This window comes from Bombina bombina, chromosome 6 (genome assembly GCF_027579735.1).
Source record: "Bombina bombina isolate aBomBom1 chromosome 6, aBomBom1.pri, whole genome shotgun sequence".
NCBI lineage: Eukaryota > Metazoa > Chordata > Amphibia > Anura > Bombinatoridae > Bombina > Bombina bombina.
This window is the reverse complement of record NC_069504.1, coordinates 171,734,052-171,757,928: the sequence shown is the minus strand read 5'-3', so window position 1 is coordinate 171,757,928 and position 23,877 is coordinate 171,734,052. Positions and strand designations below refer to the sequence as shown.

Sequence of the window (23,877 nt, the reverse complement as noted above, 5' to 3'; positions counted from 1 at the left end):
CAGTGGGAAGCCTCAGGGAACTGTTTCTAGGCAAAATTCAAGCCAGCCATGTGGAAAAAACTAGACCCCAATAAGTTTTATCACAAAACATATGTAAAAAACGATTAAACATGCCAGCAAACGTTTTAAAATACACTTTTATAAGAGTATGTATCTCTATTAATAAGCCTGATACCAGTCGCTATCACTGCATTTAAGGCTTAACTTACATTACTTCGGTATCAGCAGCATTTTCTAGCAAATTCCATTCCCTAGAAAAATATTTTAACTGCACATACCTTATTACAAGAAAACCTGTAAGCTATTCCCCCTCTGAAGTTACCTCACTCCTCAGAATATGTGAGAACAGCAAAGGATCTTAGTTACTTCTGCTAAGATCATAGAAAACGCAGGCAGATTCTTCTTCTAAAATACTGCCTGAGATAAACAGTACACTCCGGTACCATTTAAAAATAACAAACTTTTGATTGAAGAAATAAACTAAGTATAAAACACCACAGTCCTCTTACGACCTCCATCTTAGTTGAGAGTTGCAAGAGAATGACTGGATATGGCAGTGAGGGGAGGAGCTATATAGCAGCTCTGCTGTGGGTGATCCTCTTGCAACTTCCTGTTGGGAAGGAGAATATCCCACAAGTAATGGATGATCCGTGGACTGGATACACTTAACAAGAGAAAAAGCAGTCTTATGAACAGCAACCATTAGAATGTTGCTAAAGAGAGGTAGAATAACTTTGATAGATATTTGTTTGTTATTGAAGTATATATTTTAGTGTTGTAATTTATTTATAATAAAATTGAAGATATATGGCCAGATTACAAGTGGCACACTAACTAAATTTTTCACACATGCGCTAACTGTGTTCAAAGTAAACTTTTAACTGGGTTATCTTGCGTACTACAAGTTGAAAGTAAGGACTTTGGATATTGCTACTGCGTTAACTTCTCTCATAGACTTCAATGGGGCACACTGCTCAAAAAATACTTAAAGGACCAGTAAATACAGTAGATTAGCATAAACAACAAATAAATGATAACAAGACAATGCCATAGCCATTTGTTTCTGACAAATTTTAAAGTTATGTCTATTTCCACTCCCCCTAAATTATCATGTGACAGCAATCAGCCACTCACAAATGCATATATGTATATTCTGGGAATTCTTGCACATGCTCAGTAGGAGATGGTAACACAAAAAGTGCAAATATAAAAATATTGTGCACATTTTGTTAATGGAAGTAAATTGGAAAGTTGTATAAAATTGCATGTTCTATCTGAATCATTAATACTTATCGCTTGCATGCTAACCCCACCGTGCATTAGATCAACAGCACTAAAGACATGTGGCTAAATTACGAGTTTTGCATTATGAGTGAAAAAGCCTCATAACGCTGCTTTTTCACTACCGCTGCTATTACGAGTCTTGTAGGTATAGCTGTACCGCACACTTTTTTGGCCGTCACGCAACGTAATTACCGCACCTTTCAAAAAGTAATTTTTCAATGGAACTTCCATAGCGCCGGTATTATGAGTTTTGCCTGGGAGGCCAAAAAGTGAGCGATACAGCCTATACCATCAAGATTCGTACCACCATCTAAAGTCAGTAGTTATGGGTTTTACATTACAAAGCTGTAGCATAAAACTCATAACTAACTAAAGTGTTACAAAGTACACTAACACCCATAAACTACCTATTAACTCCTAAACTGAGGCCCTCCCGCATTGCAAGCACTATAATAAAATTATTAACCCCTAATCTGCCGCTATGGACATCGCCTCCACTATAATAAACATATTAACCCCTAAACCGCCGTACTCCTGCATCGCGAACACTAGTTAAATATTATTAACCCCTAATCTGCCGCCCCCAACGTCACCGCCGCCACTATACTAAAGTTATTAACCCCTAAACGTAACCCTAACTCTAACCCTAACACCCCTAACTTTAATATAATTAAAATAAATCTATATCAAAATTACTATCATTAACTAAATAAGTCCTATTTAAAACTAAATACTTACTTACTTGTAAAATAAACCCTAAGCTAGCTACAATATATCTAATAGTTACATTGTAGCTATCTTAGGCTTTATTTTTATTTCACAGCTAAGTTTGTATTTATTTTAACTAGGTAGACTAGTTAGTAAATAGTTATTAACTATTTACTAACTACCTAGTTAAAATAAATACAAATTTACCTGTAAAATAAAACCTAACCTGAGTTACACTAACACCTAACATTACACTACAATTAAATAAATTACATTAATTAAATACAATTAACTAAATTACAACAACCCCCCCCCACTAAATTACACAAAAAAAATATCAAATATTTAAACTAATTACACCTAATCTAATACCCTATCAAAATAAAAAAGCCCCCCCCCCAAATAAAAAAAAAACCCTAGCCTAAACTAAACTTCCAATGGCCCTTAAAAGTGCCTTTTGCAGGGCATTGCCCCAAAGAAATCAGCTCTTTTACCTATAAAAAAAAATACAAACAACCCCCCAACAGTAAAACCCACCTCCCACACAACCAAACCCCCCAAGTAAATTCCTATCTAAAAAACCTAAGCTCCCCATTGCCCTGAAAAGGGCATTTGGATGGGCATTGCCCTTAAAAGCGTATTTAGCTATTTTTTCTTTGCCCAAATCCCTAATCTAAAAATAAAACCCACCCAATAAACCCTTAAAAAAACCTAACACTAACCCCCGAAGATCCACCTACAGTTTTTGAAGACCGGACATACATCCTCACCAAGCCGGGAGAAGTCTTCATCCAAGCAGGCAGAAGTCCTCAAAGAAGCCAGGAGGAATCTTCATCCAAGTGGCAAGAAGTCGTCCTCCAGGTGGGCAGAAGTCTTCAGTCAGACAGCATCTTCTATCTTCATCCTTCCGACGTGGAGCGGCTCCATCTTCAAGACATCCGGCGCGGAGCATCCTCTTAATGCGGTCCCAGCCGTTCACTGAAGGATTTTTTCACCTTTAATTCCGATTGGATGATAGAATTCTATCAGCCAATCGGAATTCAAGGGACGCCATCTTGGATGACGTCATTTAAAGGAACCTTCAGTGTACGGCTGGGACCGCATGAAGAGGATGCTCCGTGCCCAATGTCTTGAAGATGGAGCCGCTCCGCGTCGGAAGGAGGAAGATAGAAGATGCCGTCTGGATGAAGACTTCTGCCCGCCTGGAGGACGATTTCTTGCCGCTTGGATGAAGACTTCTCCCAGCTTCCCGACTTCTGCCCGCTTGGATGAAGACTTCTCCCGGCTTGATGGATATCCGGTCTTCAAAAACTGTAAGTGGATCTTCAGGAGTTAGTGTTAAGTTTTTTTAAGGGTTTATTGGGTGGGTTTTATTTTTAGATTAGGGGTTTGGGCAAAGAAAAATAGCTAAATGCCCTTTTAAGGGCAATGCCCATCCAAATGCCCTTTTCAGGGCAATGGGGAGCTTAGGTTTTTTTTTTTTTATAGGATTTTATTTGGGGGGGGGTTGGTTGTGTGGGTGGTGGGTTTTACTGTTGGGGGTTGTTTGTATTTTTTTTTACAGGTAAAAGAGCTGATTTCTTTGGGGCAATGCCCTGCAAAAAGCCCTTTTAAGGGCCATTGGCAGTTTAGTTTAGGCTAGGTTTTTTTTTATTTGGGGGGGCTTTTTTATTTTGATAGGGCTATTAGATTAGGTGTAATTAGTTTAAATATTTGATAATTTCTTTTTTATTTTGTGTAATTTAGTGTTTTTTTTTTTTTTGTAATTTAGTTTATTGTATTTAATTAATGTAATTTATTTAATTGTAGTGTAATGTTAAGTGTTAGTGTAACTCAGGTTAGGTTTTATTTTACAGGTAAATATGTGTTTTTATTTTAACTAGGTAGTTAGTAAATAGTTAATAGCAATTTACTAACTAATCTACCTAGTTAAGATAAATACAAATTTAGCTGTGAAATAAAAATAAAACCTAAGATAGCTACAATGTAACTATTAGTTATATTGTAGCTAGCTTAGGGTTTGTTTTATAGGTATTTCATTTTACATAGGAATTAGTTAGTTAATTATAGAAATTTTTATTTAGATTTATTTTAATTATATTACAGTTAGGGTTAGACTTATGGTTAGGTTTAGGGGTTAATTTATTTATTTAGTGTTAGTGATGTGGGAGGCCAGAGGTTTAGGGGTTAATAACTGTAATGTAGGTGGTAGCGATGTTAGGGGCAGCGGATTAGGGGTTAATAAGTGTAATGTAGGTGTCGGCGATGTCGGGGGAGGCAGATTAGGGATTAATAAATATAATGTAGGTGGGGGCGATGTCGGGGGCGGCAGATTAAGGGGTGTTTAGACTCAGGGTTTATGTTAGGGTGTTAGGTTTAAACATACATTTTCTTTCCCTATAGGTATAAATGGGGCTGCATTACGGAGCTTTACACTCCTTTATTGCAGGTGTTAGGCTTTTTTTTAGTCGGCTCTCCTCATTGGTGTCTATGGGGAAATCGTGCATGAGCACGTAAAACCAGCTCAAAGCAGCGCTGATATTTGTGTGCGGTATGGAGCTCAACACTGCCATATTGCCTGCTAACGTCTTGTTTTTGCAAACCTGTAATAGCAGCGCAATTAAAGGTGAGCGGTGGAAATAACTTGTAAGTTATTACCGAGCCGCACATAACGCAATACTCGTAATCTGGCCGATGGGTAGTTATGAATACTTTTGTAAAATATATATCTATTCCTATCTATATGTATATATATATATATATATATATATATATATATATATATATATATATATATATATATATATATATATATATATATATATATATATATATATATACATATACACACACACAGATATTTACAGACATATTTCCTTAAAAATACAAAGAACATTTTCTTCTAAATGAAGAACATTGTAATGTAAAGTATTTTAAAAAAAATATTAAAATTAAAAACTCAAAAGTGTATACATTTTTATATATACTGTATATATATATATATATATGTATATGTGTTTGTGTGTATAAATACACATGTATATACAAATATATATATATATATATACGGTATATATATATATATATATATATATATATATATATATATATATATATATATATATATGTACACTCACCGGCCACTTTATTAGGTACACCTTGCTAGCCTTCAGAACTGCCTTATTTCTTTGTGGCATAGAATCAACAAGGTGTTGGAAACATTCCTCAGAGATTTTGGTCCTTATTGACATGATAGCATCATGCAGTAGCAGCAGATTTGTTGGCTGCACATCCATGATGCAAATCTCCCATTCCACCACATCCCAAAGGCGCTCTATTGGATTGAGATCTGGTGACTGTGGAGGCCATTGAGTACAGTGAACTCAATGTCATGTTCAAGAAACCAGTTTGAGATGATTTGAGCTTTGTTACATGGTGCATTATCCTGCTGGAAGTAGCCACCAGAAGATGGGTACACTGTAGTCATAAAGGGATGGACATGGTCAGCAACAATACTAAGGTATGCTGTGGCATTTAAACAATGCTCAATTGCTACTAAGGGGCCCTAAAGTGTGCCAAGAAAATATCCCCCACACCATTACACCACCACCACCAGTTTGAACCATTGATACAAGGCAGGATGGATCCATGCTTTCATGTTGTTTATGCCAAATTCTGACCCTACCATCTGAATGTTGCAGCTGAAATCAATACTCATCAGATCATGTGTGAATTGTAGCCTCAGTTTCCTTTTCTTAACTGAAAGGAGTGGCACCCGGTGTGGTCTTCTGCTGCTGTAGCCCATCTGCTTCAAGGTTCGACATGTTGTGCATTCAGAGATGGTATTCTGCATACCTTGGTTGTGAAGAGGTTATTTGAGTTATTGTTGCCTCTTTATTATTTCGAACCAGTCTGCCCTTTCTCCTCGGGCCACTGACATTAACAAGGCATTGTCACCCACACAACTGCCGCTCACTGCATATTTTCTTTTTTTCGGACCATTCTCTGTAAACCCTAGAGATGGTTGTGCGTGAAAATCTCAGTAGATCAGCAGTTTTTTTAAATACCAGCCCGTCTGGCACCAACAACCATGCCACGTTCAAAGTGACTTAAATCCCCTTTCTTCCCCATTCTGATGCTCGGTTGGAACTTCAGCAAGTCATTATCATTATGTCTAGATGCCTAAATGCATTGAGTTGCTGCCATGTGATTGGCTGATTAGCAATTTGTGTTACCAAGCAATTCAACAGGTGTACCTAATAAAGTGGCCGGTGAGTGCATATATACACATATACACATATTTAGACACACACACACACATATATATATATATATATATATATATATATATATATATATATATATATATATATATATATATATATATATATATATCTTCACAGTAAAATAATAACATTTTTATTAATATTTTTCTGAATTTTTTTTATATGTTAATGTGTTTGTGATGTGTTTTAATCAACTTTTTTTTTTTTTTAACCCTCAAACTTTATGCTAGGTCTTCAAGCCCGCAAATACTTTGGGTGTAAATGTTGTTTGCACTCAAGTGTAACTGTTTACTTTCAACTAGTAATATGAGTGTCAGCTAGGCTGTGATATTGCTTATCATCTCCCGTGCTAACATTTGCGCACCACTTGTAATCTTGCCCGTAGTCTTTTAGCTTAATTAAGAAAACTGTAGAAGAAGAATAGCCTTGTGGAGTCAAGTAATACCTCAAGCTTAGAGATTGGAGGTTTGAAATCAGCTAAGGTGATATTATTATTTGATCAGATATATTTTGAGTTATATATATTAAATGTTAGCACAATTTTTAAGATCTTACATGTATAACCTGTTGAAAAAATATTTTATTCAATCATGTAACTTCCCAAGTGACAAAACTACTGTTTGTGCTGCTACAAAAATCATATGGCCTATTTTAAACCTTTGTGTTTATGCCAAAATTGCTCGAATTAGAGTTTTGGCTAATACCTAAAAAATTGCTTCAAGCACAGGAAGGGTTAGAAAATAATTTTAAATATGGCTATAAAGTACATGACTGTATTCATTTAGAAGCATGATGAAAGACTATGACTTGCTTCTTCAGTTCCACAACAGCTATTTATCACCCTTTCTCTTTGATAAAAGAAACAAGTTTGGCACCAGAACTGGCACATGTATCAGTAGTGTATGTTGATCAAAGGAACTATTAGGAGACAACCCTTAGATCTTTGTAAAATACATAGTAATCCCGTTAAATAAAATCATGCTTAGCTGTGCCCTTTGGTAGTAGCTTTCTCTTGGCCCTCTGTAACCTGAGTCAAGACTTTGCCACCTGCTAAACAGACTGGAGCTACTTGGCTCTTTTGACTCACCCAGAAAAGCAAATTGAGGGCGTAGAGAAGGCAGCGTAAGCACTTTATAGAATCTTCTCTGGCCATTGTACAATGTTACGGGAGAATGCCCCATCCTCTCACCACTTCATCCTCTCCTGGGACGACAGAAGATCAAAAGCACTTCAAAGGGAGAGAGGAAAAAAAAAATCAGTTTGTACACAGCTTTAGTAATAGCAAATGCCAAAGCACATGCAAGTATGTGTATCACTAATTGTGTGAAGAATGCATTCCTTGTTATCAGCAAATGGTTAGAAGGCAATTAAAGGCTTTTAAACATATTAAAACACAAAGTGTGCTTTTAGATCAAAACGTTATTTATATACACATATCTATCTATCTATATATATATATATATATATATATATATATATATATATATATATATATATACGCTGATTGGAGTAGCAGTGTTAGTTGAGTGATTTAGATAACAAAATAACAAGAGTATAGCATTGAGCAATGATTCTTTTTTATTGGACTAACTATACATTTTTAAGTTGACAAGCTTTCAGAAGTATTCCTTCCTTTTTCAAGTCTGCAGCAAGTGCTTCAGATACTTCTGAAAGCTTGTCAACTTATAAATTTATAGTTATACCAATAAAGTATTATTGCTCCATGCAAAACTCTTGTTAATTTTTTTATCGATATATATATATATAAATGTGTGTATATATATATATATATATATATATATATATATATATATATTTATTTATATTTAACTTTCAAAATAACAAGTGTATTTCAATAAGCAGTGATAACTTATTTTTGGACTAACATTAGTAATATTTTTTACAAATAAAAAAAAAAAAAGAAATGTTAAAATAAATAATATATATATGTATATAGTATATTTATATATATATATATTAAACACTTTATGAGGTGCGCGCTATCTTAATGTCCGCCCGTAAAGGGATACATTTGCCCCTTTAAGGGTGCATGTTAAATAGGAAGCCATTACAAGTGGTTGGTTAATGCTCCCGCGAGCGGTCAGACCTCTGGTTAATGAAAAAAAATTACCCCATTTGCCCCTCAAATAAAGAGGAGGGTACTGTACAATATAAAATAAATATGAGCATTAGGGGTTAAAGTGTTAAAGTGAGGGGATGTGGGGTGTTAGAAAATAACTAAAGATTTACATAGAGGTGAATTGCGGACTCTGTTTTTAAACTAAATATATATGTAAATGCTTATATACATACCTGTATATATATATATATATATATATATATATATATATATATATATATATATATATATATATATATATATATATATATATATATGTATATATATATATATATATATATATATATATATATATATATGTGTGCTAAAATGTATATACACATATAAACAGATAAATATTTATGTATATATTCATATACATATATATTTATTATTTGCCCACTGTGTTGCGCTACATGGATTGTCGTGTCTGTAAAATGGAAATGAGGCTCCCATTGGAGCCAATGGAAGCGTGAGGACGTATTTGCCTTGCAACTCACTTGTAATAACAACGCACATTTACGCACGCTGGTAATACAAAGTGGAGCACAAATATTGCATTTGCGTAAGTGCAATATTGCGCTCCACTTGTAATTTAGCCCTTATTATTTGACATGATGCCTTCAGACATAACAGAATAGGTATTAAGGACAATCCCCTTTGATGATCCACTAATAAATTACAGTAATTTGGCTTGTCACTGATTCCTGGTTACGTTGTTCTAAACAGAAGTTTTGTCTATAATGAAAACAATTGCTTGCCTGCTATACAATGGGGCATATTTATCAAGCTCCGTATGGACCTTGATACCCCGCGTTTCTGGCGAGCCAGAAATTATGAAGCAGTGGTCTAAAGACTGCTGCTCCATAACCTGTCCGCCTGCTCTGAGGCGGCGGACAGAAATCAACCCGATCAAATATGATCGGGTTGATTGACACCCCCTGCTAGCGGCCAATTGGCCGTGAATCTGCAGGGGGCGGCATTGCACCAGCAGTTCACAAGAACTGCTGGTGCAATGATAATTGTCGAGAGTGTATGCTGTCGGCATTTATCCATGTGCAGCGGACATGATCCGCAATATCGGATCATGTCCGCTCGCACCTTCAAAAATAGGCCCCAATGTCTCACCCAGGATCATACAGGGAGTGCAGAATTATTAGGCAAGTTGTATTTTTGAGGATTAATGTTATTATTGAACAACAACCATGTTCTCAATGAACCCAAAAAACTCATTAATATCAAAGCTGAATAGTTTTGGAAGTAGTTTTTAGTTTGTTTTTAGTTTTAGCTATTTTAGGGGGATATCTGTGTATGCAGGTGACTATTACTGTGCATAATTATTAGGCAACTTAACAAAAAACAAATATATACCCATTTCAATTATTTATTTTTACCAGTGAAACCAATATAACATCTCAACATTCACAAATATACATTTCTGACATTCAAAAACAAAACAAAAACAAATCAGTGACCAATATAGCCACCTTTCTTTGCAAGGACACTCAAAAGCCTGCCATCCATGGATTCTGTCAGTGTTCACCATCAACATTGCGTGCAGCAGCAACCACAGCCTCCCAGACACTGTTCAGAGAGGTGTACTGTTTTCCCTCCTTGTAAATCTCACATTTGATGATGGACCACAGGTTCTCAATGGGGTTCAGATCAGGTGAACAAGGAGGCTATGTTGATAGATTTTCTTCTTTTATACCCTTTCTTGCCAGCCATGCTGTGGAGTACTTGGACGCGTGTGATGGAGCATTGTCCTGCATGAAAATCATGTTTTTCTTGAAGGATGCAGACTTCTTCCTGTACCACTGCTTGAAGAAGGTGTCTTCCAGAAACTGGCAGTAGGACTGGGAGTTGAGCTTGACTCCATCCTCAAACCGAAAAGGCCCCACAAGCTCATCTTTGATGATACCAGCCCAAACCAGTACTCCACCTCCACCTTGCTGGCGTCTGAGTCGGACTGGAGCTCTCTGCCCTTTACCAATCCAGCCACGGGCCCATCCATCTGGCCCATCAAGACTCACTCTCATTTCATCAGTCCATAAAACCTTTGAAAAATCAGTCTTGAGATATTTCTTGGCCCAGTCTTGACGTTTCAGCTTGTGTGTCTTGTTCAGTGGTGGTCGTCTTTCAGCCTTTCTTACCTTGGCCATGTCTCCGAGTATTGCACACCTTGTGCTTTTGGGCACTCCAGTGATGTTGCAGCTCTGAAATATGGCCAAACTGGTGGCAAGTGGCATCTTGGCAGCTGCATGCTTGACTTTTCTCAGTTCATCAGCAGTTATTTTGCGCCTTGGTTTTTCCACACGCTTCTTGCGACCCTGTTGACTATTTTGTATGAAACGCTTGATTGTTCGATGATCACGCTTCAGAAGCTTTGCAATTTTAAGAGTGCTGCATCCCTCTGCAAGATATCTCACTATTTTTGACTTTTCTGAGCCTGTCAAGTCCTTCTTTTGACCCATTTTGCCAAAGGAAAGGAAGTTGCCTAATAATTATGCACACCTGATATAGGGTGTTGATGTCATTAGACCACACCCCTTCTCATTACAGAGATGCACATCACCTAATATGCTTTATTGGTAGTAGGCTTTCGAGCCTATACAGCTTGGAGTAAGACAACATGCATAAAGAGGATGATGTGGTCAAAATACTCATTTGCCTAATAATTCTGCACTCCCTGTATAAAACCATGACAATGGCATTGAAATAATTAAAACTTCTTAATGGAAAACAGTTTTTTTTTTATTATTTTCTATTTGTGTTCATTCTGACTATTGTAGACATTGAATATGTAGATTTGCATACTTGCTATATTTTCCATTAAAGGGTCAGTCTACTTCAGAATTTTTATTGTTTAATAAGATAGATAATTCCTTTATTACTTATTCCCCAGTTTTGCATAACCAACGTTACCTTCTATATAAGCCTCTGAAGACTCAGTTCTTTTGACAGACATGCAGTTTAGCCAATCAGTACTCTCTCATAAGTAACTCCACGGGCTTGAGCACAATGTTATCTATATGGCACACGTGAACTAACGCCCTCTAGCTGTAGAAAACTGTCAAATGCATTCAAATAAGAGGCAGCCTTCAAGGGCTTAGAAATTAGCATAAGAGCCTACATAGGTTTAGCTTTCAACTAAGAATACCAAGAGAACAAAGCAAATTTGATTATAAAAGCAAATTGGAAAGTTGTTTAAAATGAAATGCCCTATCTGAATCATGAAAGTCTAATTTTGACTAGACTGTCCCTTTAAGTTTTAATTATTTCAATGTTGTTGTCATATACATGTATATGTAGAGGTAACTATATATATATATATATATATATATATATATATTTATATATATATATATATATATAAATACACACACATACAGTCACATTAAAGAGAAAGTACACCCTCTTTGAATTCTATGGTTTTACATAGCAGGACATAATAATCATCTGGTCCTTACCAGGTCTTACAATGAGGTAAATACAACCTCAGATGAACAAAACAACACACAACATATTACACTCTGTCATGATTTATTTAACAAAATTAAAGCCAAAATGGAGGAGCAATGTGTGAAAAATTAAGTACACCTTATGATTCAATAGCTTGCAGAACCTCCTTTTGCAGCAATAACTTGAAGTAATCGTTTTCTGTATGACTTTATCAGTCTTTCACATTGTTGTGGAGAAAATTTGGCCCACTCTTCTATACAACGGGCTTCAGTTCATTGAGATTTGCGGGCATTCATTTATGCATAGCTCTCTGCCACAGCATTTCAATCAGGTTAAGTTCTGGAGTTTGACTGGGACGTTGTAACATCTTAATTCTTTTCTTTATCAGACATTCTGTTGTAGATTGCTGGTGTGCTTGGGATCATTATCCTGTTGTATGACCCAAGCTTTAGTTGTCGAACAGATGGACTCACATTTGACTCTAGAATACTATGGTATACAGAGGAGTTTATGGTCGACTCAATGACTGCAAGGTGCCCAGGTTCTGTGACTGCAAAACAAGCCCAAATAACCACCCCTCCACCACTGTGCTTGACAGTTGGTATGAGGAGTTTTTGCTGATATGCTGTGTTTGCCAAACATGGGGCTGTGCATTATGGCCAAACATCTCCACTTGGGTCTCCTCTGTCCAAAGGACATTGTTACAGAAGTCTTGTGGTTTGTTGAAATGCAACTTTGCAAACCTAAACCATGCTGCCATGTTCTTTTTAGAGAGAAGAGGCTTTCTCCTGGCAACCCTTCCATACAAACCATACTTGTTCAGTTTTTTTTACTAATTGTACTGTCATGGACTTTAACATTTAACATGCTAACTGAGGCCTGTAGAGTCTCAGATGTAACTTGTTTTTTTGCAAATTTTTCTGAGCATTGCATGTTCTGACCTTGGGGTGTATTTGCTAGGACATCCACTCCTGGGAAGATTGTCAACTGTCTAGAATGTTTTCCACTTGCGAATAATCTTTCCACTGTAAAATAATGGACTTTAAATTGTTTGGAAATTGCCTTATAACCCTTCTCAGATTGATGGCCAGCAACAATTTCTTCTCTAAGATCATTGCTGATATCTTTCCTCCTTGACGCTGTGTTAACACACACCTGAACCATTCTGTTAACGCACACCAGACCAGCAAACTGCTAAAACTTCGACTTTTAAAGAGGTGGTCACACTTGCTGATGATCAATTAATAAAGGGCATTTGATTAGCAGCACCTGGCTGCCACTTAGTCTCTTAATTCCTATGGAAGCAGTAATGGTGTACTTAGTTTTTCACACATGGCTTCTACATGTTGGCTTTATTTTTGTTATATAAATCATGGCACAGTGTAATATGTCATGTGTTGTTGTTCATCTGAGGTTGTATTTGCCTAATTTTACAACTGGCTAAGGACCAGATGAATATTATGTCTTGATACGTAAAACCATAGAATTCAAAGAGGGTGTACTTTCTATTTCACATGACTATATATATATATATATATATATATATATATATATATATATATATATACACACATATATATATATATATATATATATATATATATATATATATATATATACATAAAAGAAATCCAGAGAGTGCAAGCCGTTTTCTTTGATAAATATATATATATATATATATATATATATATATATATATATATATATATATATATATATATATATATATATACACAGGCGTATCTCAGGGATATTGCGGGTTCGGTTCCAGACCCCCGCAATAAAGTAAATATAGAAATAAAGTGAGTCACACCAATTGTTTTGTTTTTCAGTGCATATAAAAGTTATATTTACACTATATTGTAGTCTATTAAGTGTGCAATAGCATTATGTCAAAATAAACAATGTACATACTTTAATAAAAAAAATACTTTATTGCTAAAAAATGCTATCCATCATCTGAGCCTTCAGTAAGTCATAATCTTTTTGCTGCTGGTGTGTATATATAGGTGTGTATATATGTGTATTCATGTGTATTTATGTGTTTATATGTTAATATATATTGGAAAAAAAATTCTCGCTCAACACAGGGTTGCCACAAATGTTCAATTTGTAAAAAGAGCAATATCTGCGAAACACAACATTCTATGGTTTTACGTATCAGGACATAATAACAATAAAAAAAAATGTTTTACTTTTGTGGGTATAGAATATATTAAGAGGGATATTAGAAGAGTAGACAGAATAGCCAAATTACTTAGAAGAGAGGTATTCTGGATATTCACGCTGCAAACTAGACAACATTGTCCTATTCATAGACTAATGGATGGATGTTGTAAATATATGCAGATATTTATCTTGCTCCCCTTACATTAAAGTCCCTCCTACTATACTTCTCTTTATCCTCATGATAGTTATGATTGACCACTTAGGATGAGTGGCCCCCCAGTTATTTAATTTACGTACTTTCATTTTTTTTTATTTTTTTTTAGGGTTTACATTTTTTACTTTATACTATACATTAATAATTTTTATTTCAATTTTTGCCTTACATTCCTTCATAAAATTAGAATATCCATCCCTTCTTGTGAGCTGCTGGTGCAATTCTGAATACGGAGAGCGTATTGCTCTCCGTATTCAGCGAGGTCTGTCAACAGACTTTGTTAAATAGAGGCCATGGTATGGGATGCATGATTCATTTCTTCGATCATTTACACATCTTGCATAGTGTTCATTTGTATTCTTATTTTAAATGTCTAGATTGTTTTACATGTATATGTCTTTTTCTGGCTGAGACATCTTGTGTTTATTTATCATCTCTTCTTTTTATTTTATGCTGTAAGTATGAGTCCACTATTTATGGCATTTTTTTTTCAATTATTATATGTAATGGTTACAGATAGTTTAATTGATTATTTATGTATATATATATATATATATATATATATATATATATATATATATATATATATAACTTTATTTAGTCGCTTTTGACATTGACACTTTCTGGGGGACACCTGAAGCGCATCCGAGCATGTGCAAAATGCATCAGCCCTTCCACACTAAGTGTGTATATTACTTAAAAGCTTGAACTAACCACTTGTTGATAAAGATACCTGGATCCTATAACTTCTTTTAATTAACATAATAACAATCATCTAGTAAGCTCATTGCTCTCAGAAAAACGCACACACACACACATATATATATATACATATATATATATATATATATATATATATATATATATATATATATATATATATATATAAAATGTCAAAACAGGATTTGCATAGAAACAAAATAGTATATCTTTATTTCCAAGTTAAATCTATAGATATCAGTGCTCTGCTGGGAGTTCATTTGTGAAAAATGCATGCTGTATTACCATAATTGTATATTGTCTTGAAGAAGGCCCATCAAACGTTGACATCTACAATTAATATCAATTTAACTTGGAAATAAAGATATACTATTTTGTTTCTATACAAATCCTGTGAGTGCCCTCCTACATTTTGACATTTTGAAACTAATACACGAGGATAGAACCCGGGACGTGATTACACTCGTGTGGAAGGAGTGCTGGGCTACCGGCTATGGATTTTATATATATATATATATATATATATATATATATATATATATATATATATATATATATATATATATACACATATATATATATGTATATGTCACACAGAGGGACCAGACATGATTCAGGTGGAGCCCAGGTACCATGGGCTATAAGGCTATAGATGTGTGGGCCCGGTTTCAATTGAGAGCTGTAGTTAAACCTCTTTCCAAGGGGATGGACAAAGGTAATTGCAGGTTGAAGACACAAAGTGATAATACAAAGGGGGCAGAATGCAAGTATATGCTAATACAAAACCATCAGAGAAGACACCTCTACATAGAGCCATTTAGAAGCCTACATAACAACCCATTGTGAGGATGATCATTATGATTTAATGTAGGGGGAGGTGTGAAAAAGTTATAAGGGCTCAAAGATATGAGATCTCAAGTGTTAGAACCCTTTTCTGAGCTGGCCCACAGAAAGGCAACAAAAAAGACAGGGCTAGATCTCCATGACAGGACCCTCCATTTCAACAGTGCCCTTTACGGCTGTCTGAAATCATTGGAGTTGCTTCTCTACGAATATCATCCTTCCCCATTGGTGAATCCACACCAGAACATATGCACTTGTACATTCATGCTTTTCATACAACAGAAATGTATTGTGATTACAAGATGTTTACTGTTCCTTTAACCACAATATGTAAAAAAAATATTAATATTAGTGGTTTGCCTAGAATCTCTGCATTAACAGTTGCTTGTGGACACCTGGACTCTTAATGACACACTTCTAATCAATTGATTGAAAAATAAGCAATACATTTCGTGTGGATAGGCCCAGATTTAATACTGGGCATACCATGGATTTTCCAGGTGGATTGGGGTTGCCTGTGCGTCGGATGCCTGGCTTAGCATCACCCACTATCAATCAAACCTTTCAGGGCTGGTTCTCCTCTATTTCTGGATCTGGTCTCATCTTTACTGTCCCTGCTGGTGCAGCTCTACATGCAGAGAATCTGTATGCATTGAAGTATTGTGGGAAAATAGAGTCAGCTGGTGTATTTTTGTGTGTGCTTGCACATGTATGTCTTTGACGGTGTCTGTGCACATGGGCGTGTCCTGTGAGTCAGTAGCGGACCTACTCAACAGAGGGTCCTGGTGCAAAATTATTTTTGGGCCCCCTAAAAACTCCGTAGTAACCATTAATAATAATATACAGGCTGTTCTGTATAAATATTTTTTTAAATAGCTAGATAGATAGAATCGACTGGCAGCCTACACTAATAAAAGACTCCCCTGAATAAGGATTGTACACATTTTACACATGCCTATTGTATAGACTGGCTGCTATGCCCCCCCCCCCATCCCCCAAGCACTTGGGCCCTAGTGCAACTGCACCTGCTGCACAAATAGAAGTCCTGCCCCATCTGTGAGTTTGTGATACTTTTGATAGCATTTGTGCATGTGTGATGGATCCCTGGTTTGTGTTGTGTGCTATCTGGGTATGTTGTTTCTCCCTTATAGTGCAGCTTATGTGTGATGGCAAGTGCTCAGATGCATCTTAAGTGACATTGACTCCACAAGCTAATGAGCAACAAGCAGTTATTCTTGATTTAAATGTAATAGTCCATAGGTCCTGGTGCTTTTTAATTAAATGTTACTTTTTTCTTTCTCATGCCAACCATTATAAATTGCTGTGTCTATAGGGTGTTACCAATTTTTAACACTTTTGACAACCAAATGAATTCATTATACTTGTGATTTTTGGTGTATGGTTACATAACAAATGTGGTGTGGGGGGGGGGGGGGTTAGTGGGCTGCTCTGCCTTAAATACAGAGCCTATTTTTGGTTGGGTCCGGCCCTGACCATATTTGTAAAGGCAAATCCATATAGTTTCTTTACAGGTGGTGCAAAACCAATACTGATTAAAGGGCCACATGTGCCTCCTAGAGTAGTGGGACCAGTCTTGATTGAGACCTCTGACACATCTGTAGATACCCCCCGGTTGTATTGGAACCACTGTATGCTTGCAATATATATGTTTGTTATATGACTAATTTATATCATGCATTCAAATGTATAGCAGGTGCTTTTTCTTGGTATATATTTCAAATATTAAAACAATGATAACCTGAGAAACCAGCTAGATGTAAGACAATATATTTTTTTGCTAGAAGCTTTAGGAAGGGTATCAGCATGGGGGCCTGGGGGAGGGGTGGGCAAATACCCCCAGGCATTTTGCTTCTTGTATCAAAACATAAGTGCCCACTTGAGCAACTTGTTGATGCCAGACAGCCCCCAATTTTTTCAACTATGTGAAGCCTTTGTATAACAAGCAACTATCTTCTATTGTGCATATTATGATTGATATTGTCATGTTGGGGGCATTTAATTATTTTCTTTGCTCCCCCTCCCCGGAAAATTTTGAATGCAGAGGAGATAAGAGGTTTTTAAAAGTGTATCGGCTAGATTTGGAGTTAACGACCCGAAAAACTAACGCCAGCTTTTTTCTGGCCGCACCATAAAAATAACTTTGGTATTGAGAGTCCACATAAAGGCTGCGTTAGGCTCCAAAAAAGGAGCGTAGAGCATTTTTAACACAGCTTCAACTCTCGATACCAGAGTTGCTTACGGACGCGGCCAGCCTCAAAAACGTGCTCGTGCACGATTCCCCCATAGGAAACAATGGGGCTGTTTGAGCTGAAAAAAAACCTAACACCTGCAAAAAAGCCGCGTTCAGCTCCTAACGCAGCCCCATTGTTTGCTATGCGGTAACCCTTCCTACGTCTGCACTTAACATTCTAACATGTACCCCGAGTCTAAACACCCCTAACCTTACACTTATTAACCCCTAATTTGCCGCCCCCGCTATCGCTGACTCCTGCATATTATTATTAACCCCTAATCTTCCGCTCCGTAAACCGCCGCTACTTACATTATCCCTGATCAGAACAGCCAATAGAATGCAAGCTCAATCTGATTGGCTGATTGGATCAGCCAATCGGATTGAACTTGATTCTGATTGGCTGATTCCATCAGCCAATCAGAATATTCCTACCTTAATTCCGATTGGCTGATAGAATCCTATCAGCCAATCGGAATTCGAGGGACGCCATCTTGGATGACGTCCCTTAAAGGAACCGTCATTCTGCAGTTGGACGTCGCCGGAAGAAGATGGGTCCGCGGTGGAGGTCTTCAGGATGGAGCCGGTCGTCATCGGATGAAGATAGAAGATGCCGCTTGGATCAAGATGGTTGCCGGTCCGGATCGCCTCTTCTTCCCGGATAGGATGAAGACTTTGGAGCCTCTTCTGGACCTCTTCAGGCACCGGATGATGGATCGCCAACCCCTGCTTGGGTTGGATGAAGATTTTAGAGCCAGGACGGATCGGTGAACCTGGTAGGGTGAAGACAAGGTAGGAAGATCTTCAGGGGCTTAGTGTTAGGTTTATTTAAGGGGGGTTTGGGTTAGATTAGGGGTATGTGGGTGGTGGGTTGTAATGTTGGGGGGGGTATTGTATGTTTTTTTTTTTACAGGCAAAAGAGCTGAACTTCTTGGGGCATGCCCCGCAAAGGGCCCTGTTCAGGGCTGGTAAGGTAAAAGAGCTTTTAACTTTAGTAATTTAGAATAGGGTAGGGCATTTTTTATTTTGGGGGGCTTTGTTGTTTTATTAGGGGGCTTAGAGTAGGTGTAATTAGTTTAAAATTGTTGTAATTTTTTTCTTATGTTTGTAGATATTTTTTTATTTTTTGTAACTTAGTTCTTTTTTATTTTTTGTACTTTAGCAAGTTTATTTAATTGTATTTATTTGTAGGAATTGTATTTAATTAATTTATTGATAGTGTAGTGTTAGGTTAATTGTAGGTAGTTTATTTAATTAATTTATTGATAGTGTAGTGTTAGGTTAATTGTAGGTAATTGTAGGTAGTTTATTTAATTAATTTATTGATAGTATAGTGTTAGTTTTAATTGTAACTTAGGTTAGGATTTATTTTACAGGTAAATTTGTAATTATTTTAACTATTTTAGCTATTAAATAGTTCTTAACTATTTAATAGCTATTGTACCTGGTTAAAATAAATACAAAGTTACCTGTAAAATAAATATAAATCCTAAAATAGCTATAACATAAATATAATTTATATTGTAGCTATATTAGGATTTATTTTACAGGTAAGTATTTAGCTTTAAATAGGAATAATTTATTTAATAAGAGTTAATTTATTTTGTTAGATGTAAATTATATTTAATTTAGGGGGGTGTTAGTGTTAGGGTTAGACTTAGCTTTAGGGGTTAATACATTTATTAGAATAGCGGTGAGCTCCGGTCGGCAGATTAGGGGTTAATAATTGAAGTTAGGTGTCGGCGATGTTAGGGAGGGCAGATTAGGGGTTAATACTATTTATGATAGGGTTAGTGAGGCGGATTAGGGGTTAATAACTTTATTATAGTAGCGCTCAGGTCCGCTCGGCAGATTAGGGGTTAATAAGTGTAGGCAGGTGGAGGCGACGTTGTGGGGGGCAGGTTAGGGGTTAATAAATATAATACAGGGGTCGGCGGTGTTAGGGGCAGCAGATTAGGGGTACATAAGGATAACGTAGGTGGCGGCGCTTTGCGGTCGGCAGATTAGGGGTTAATAAGTGTAGGTAGGTGGAGGCGACGTTGTGGGGGGCAGATTAGGGGTTAATATATATAATATAGGGGTCGGCGGTGTTAGGGGCAGCAGATTAGGGGTACATAAGGATAACGTAGGTGGCGGTCGGCAGATTAGGGGTTAAAAAAATGTAATCGAGTTGCGGCGATGTGGGGGGACCTCGGTTTAGGGGTACATAGGTAGTTTATGGGTGTTAGTGTACTTTAGAGTACAGTAGTTAAGAGCTTTATAAACCGGCGTTAGCCCAGAAAGCTCTTAACTACTGACTTTTTTCCTGCGGCTGGAGTTTTGTCGTTAGATGTCTAACGCTCACTTCAGACACGACTCTAAATACCGGAGTTAGAAAGATCCCATTGAAAAGATAGGATACGCAATTTACGTAAGGGGATCTGCGGTATGGAAAAGTCGCGGCTGAAAAGTGAGCGTTAGACCCTATTTTGAGTGACTCCAAATACCGGCGGTAGCCTAAAACCAGCGTTAGGAGCCTCTAACGCTGGTTTTCACGGCTAACGCCAAACTCCAAATCTAGGTCTATGTCAGTGGAATGCAAAAAAAAAATATAAAAAAAATAAAAAATAAAAAATAAAAAAAACAAAGTTTAAATGCGTTAAAAACATTTAAACTGTTTTTGTACTTTTTTCAATGTAGTGTTTAACTGCTGACAAACTACACATGAAAAAATGTGTTTTATTATGTTTCTGTGGGTCTCGCTAATGCATTGTATATGTGCCACAACTTCTCCAAATGGAATACTGTATCAGTCTGAACAAAGAGGAATTGTTTAACATGTTGATCTTATATCAGAAATATTTATATCAGAAATATTATTTAGCAGCATAACAAACAGATGAGGCATCATACTAGCATCAAAATAATGGAATCATCACAAACTTAAAACAATTATAATATATACACACACACACACACATATATACAAACACACAGACACACACATATATACATTACGCATTTGAATTTCAAAGTCAAAATAAAACTTTAGTGATGCCATTTTAAACAAATTTCCCATGTATTTCTGTTATCTAATTTCCTTTGTTCTTTTAGTATCTTTTGTTGAAAAGCATACCTCAGCGAGAGTAGCAATGCACTACGGGGAGCTAGCTTCTGATTGGTGGCTGCAATTTATGCCTCTTGTCATTGGCTCACCCAATGTGTTCAGTTAGCTCCCCATAGTGCATTGCTGCTCTTTCAACAAAGAATATCAAGAAAAGAAGCAAATTCGATAATAGAAGTAAACCGGAAAGTTATTTAAAATTGTAGTTTCTGTCTCAAACATGAAAGTAACAAAAATTGGTTTCATGCTTAAGGTGACAAGGTTGTCATATTTGTTTGAAAACAAAGTATGAGCTGCTTAGTTTATCATAATTCTGTTACTGGAATGATATTCCCTAAAAGTACGTCTGTCCAAAGGATATACAAAAATGTAGTAATTAAACTAGACTTATTATTTACTGTACAATTTGTATGCCAATAAAACAACAAAATATAAATAACCCTTAGAGATTGTGCCCATTAAAAAGGCATAAAATGCCTACATGTATCATATTACATAACAATGACATCTTTATACTATTTGTTGTGTTTAGTGCCTATTTACTATTACATATTATTACTATATAAATATCAATATATAAATAACAAAGAATAATGCTTAATAATTATACTTCAACAAAGAGACAGTAAGAAAAAAGTCCATAAATACATCTCAATATATATATATATATATATACACACACACACACACACACACACACACACACACATCATATCAGAATTATAGCAAAAGTAATATTCATTTGATAAAGGTGCTTTTTCTTGACTTGAAATTATCACCAATAAAAACTATTATATCAGCCTCTATGTGTTGTTTTTCTCTGAAAAAATGTAAAGGCAAATAGAACTTATTCTTTTAGTGCATCACTTTCAATACTTGATTGATATTAATGAGCAAGAAATTAATTTTGTGCATTTCTGCATAAATAAAATCATTACTTTATCTCCTGCCCTTTGACCTATCCCATTCCTGTTTCTTTTCTCCATTTGGAGACAACACAAATGCAGTCAGTGAGCTAGAGGCTATATCATCCATGCCATTACACATTGCAAAAGGGTCCTGGGTTTGCTTATTGTCAAGGGGAGACTCCATCACTATTAAGGTTTTGCAGAGTACCTCAGACAACTGGAACAACTGCACTCTTAAAAAAATATAATGTAGCAAATCTAAATTTGTTCACTAATCAACTCAGTGATATAAATGAACCAGTTGTGACAATTTGTGTTGTAAATGGGAAAATGTAGTGGAGTAGTGAGGAATATATATATATATATATATATATATATATATATATATATATATATATATATATATATATATATATATATATATATATATATATATATATATATATATAGTCACCCAATGACTTATGCTGGATAAACATGACATAAACCTTATAGAGAGCATGAAGTAAATATTGAGTGACCATGAACCTTAGATTTATAACATAATTACAAAAAAAGTTAAGTTCACAAGAATTGTTACATTTCTCCAAAATGCTTTTCTACATAGAAAATAACAGGATAGTTTATATATGATTTATATGTCTTTGCTGTGTGTTTGTAATAAACTAGGGAAATAGACAACTGCAGTTGCAATGGTTATTCTAATCCTATAATAAATAAAGGGCATTGCAAAAACATGCAATAAGTAAACAAACTGGAATGATACAGGATGAGCACTGGCTTGTTAAAAAAATAAAATAATTCCACTTGCATTCCTTAACAACCGCAATATAGCATAGTTAGCGTAATCCTGCATAGATCTATAAAGAAACATGACCTTATTTAACAATGATTACTACTTTACAGAGACAAGTCACATGCACACACATAGTAATAGTTTCTTTGCCGAATTACAAAAGTACCTTATTGTGTGCGCAGAGCACAGAAAAGTGCCTGGTGCTGTCAGAACAGAGGACAGAGTGAAGACAGAGCCCTGCCAGGCAGTGGGAAAAAGGATGGCTTGTGCACAGTCCAAGAATGTGGGATTCTCCAGGCAGGGGCTGTGACCTGCTGCCATTAGTATCCGTGCAGCTTTCTGTCAGCAGGGAAACACGCTGACAGTACCCACTGATCTCATTTCTGTAGCGTCACAGATTATAAAGTTGCAACAACACATGACACTGCAACAACACATCAGCAAGTAACTTTGCTGCAGTGAACACCTGGTCACGCAACTCCACTCACTGCAAAACATAATATTCCCTTTCTATTAAAGGGTCCTGGCTATTTAACAAACATCCACAACCTGATCACTGTGCAAATAATAAGTACAAGTTTGGTGACTTACTTTAATTTATGTTGTAGTCATATTGAGAGCAGGATTGTGATCAGAACATCTCCCAGTGCTGCTATGTTTCTCTGTGAGTGCTAAGCGATACATTACATTTCTAGCATTGATAGTGCAGGGTCTGAGCACTGCTCTTCCTGTTTCAGAGCAGCCCCTTGTGCTTTGTAGGCTCTCAGCTGCTTGCTGCACTGCCAAGAACCAGCAAGCAGGGGAGATAAATCTTCTGCGCATGCTCTATTGGCTGCTCCAGCTCATTGTTGGGTCCTACAAGACATTTGATAACTGCACCGCACAGCTAGGAATAACTCACCCCAGGATTCATTCCACTCACTGAACACAACCATTTTACCCTGGGCTATTTTGAAATACATGCTTAACTTCATTTCTCTGAAAAGATTTCTAAATTTGTTTGTCTGAAGTAGG

The 23,877-nt window shown here is 36.2% G+C and overlaps 1 protein-coding gene across 2 annotated transcripts in view; it reads right to left on the bottom strand.

Moving 5' to 3' along the window:
• TSPAN12 (tetraspanin 12) overlaps positions 1 to 23,655 on the bottom strand; it is a 437,062-nt gene extending 413,407 nt beyond the window's left edge. The window contains exons 1-3 of one of the 2 annotated variants that reach the window (XM_053716681.1): positions 23,455 to 23,655; positions 23,030 to 23,350; positions 7,366 to 7,506 (exon numbers count right to left, since the gene is read on the bottom strand). In XM_053716681.1, the coding sequence (XP_053572656.1) occupies positions 7,366 to 7,431 (66 nt within the window). In that variant the 5' untranslated portion in view covers positions 7,432 to 7,506; positions 23,030 to 23,350; positions 23,455 to 23,655. The remainder of the gene's footprint in view (positions 1 to 7,365; positions 7,507 to 23,029; positions 23,351 to 23,454) is intronic. The other variant, XM_053716680.1, reaches the window with a different exon arrangement.
• Positions 23,656 to 23,877: the final 222 nt, after the last annotated feature.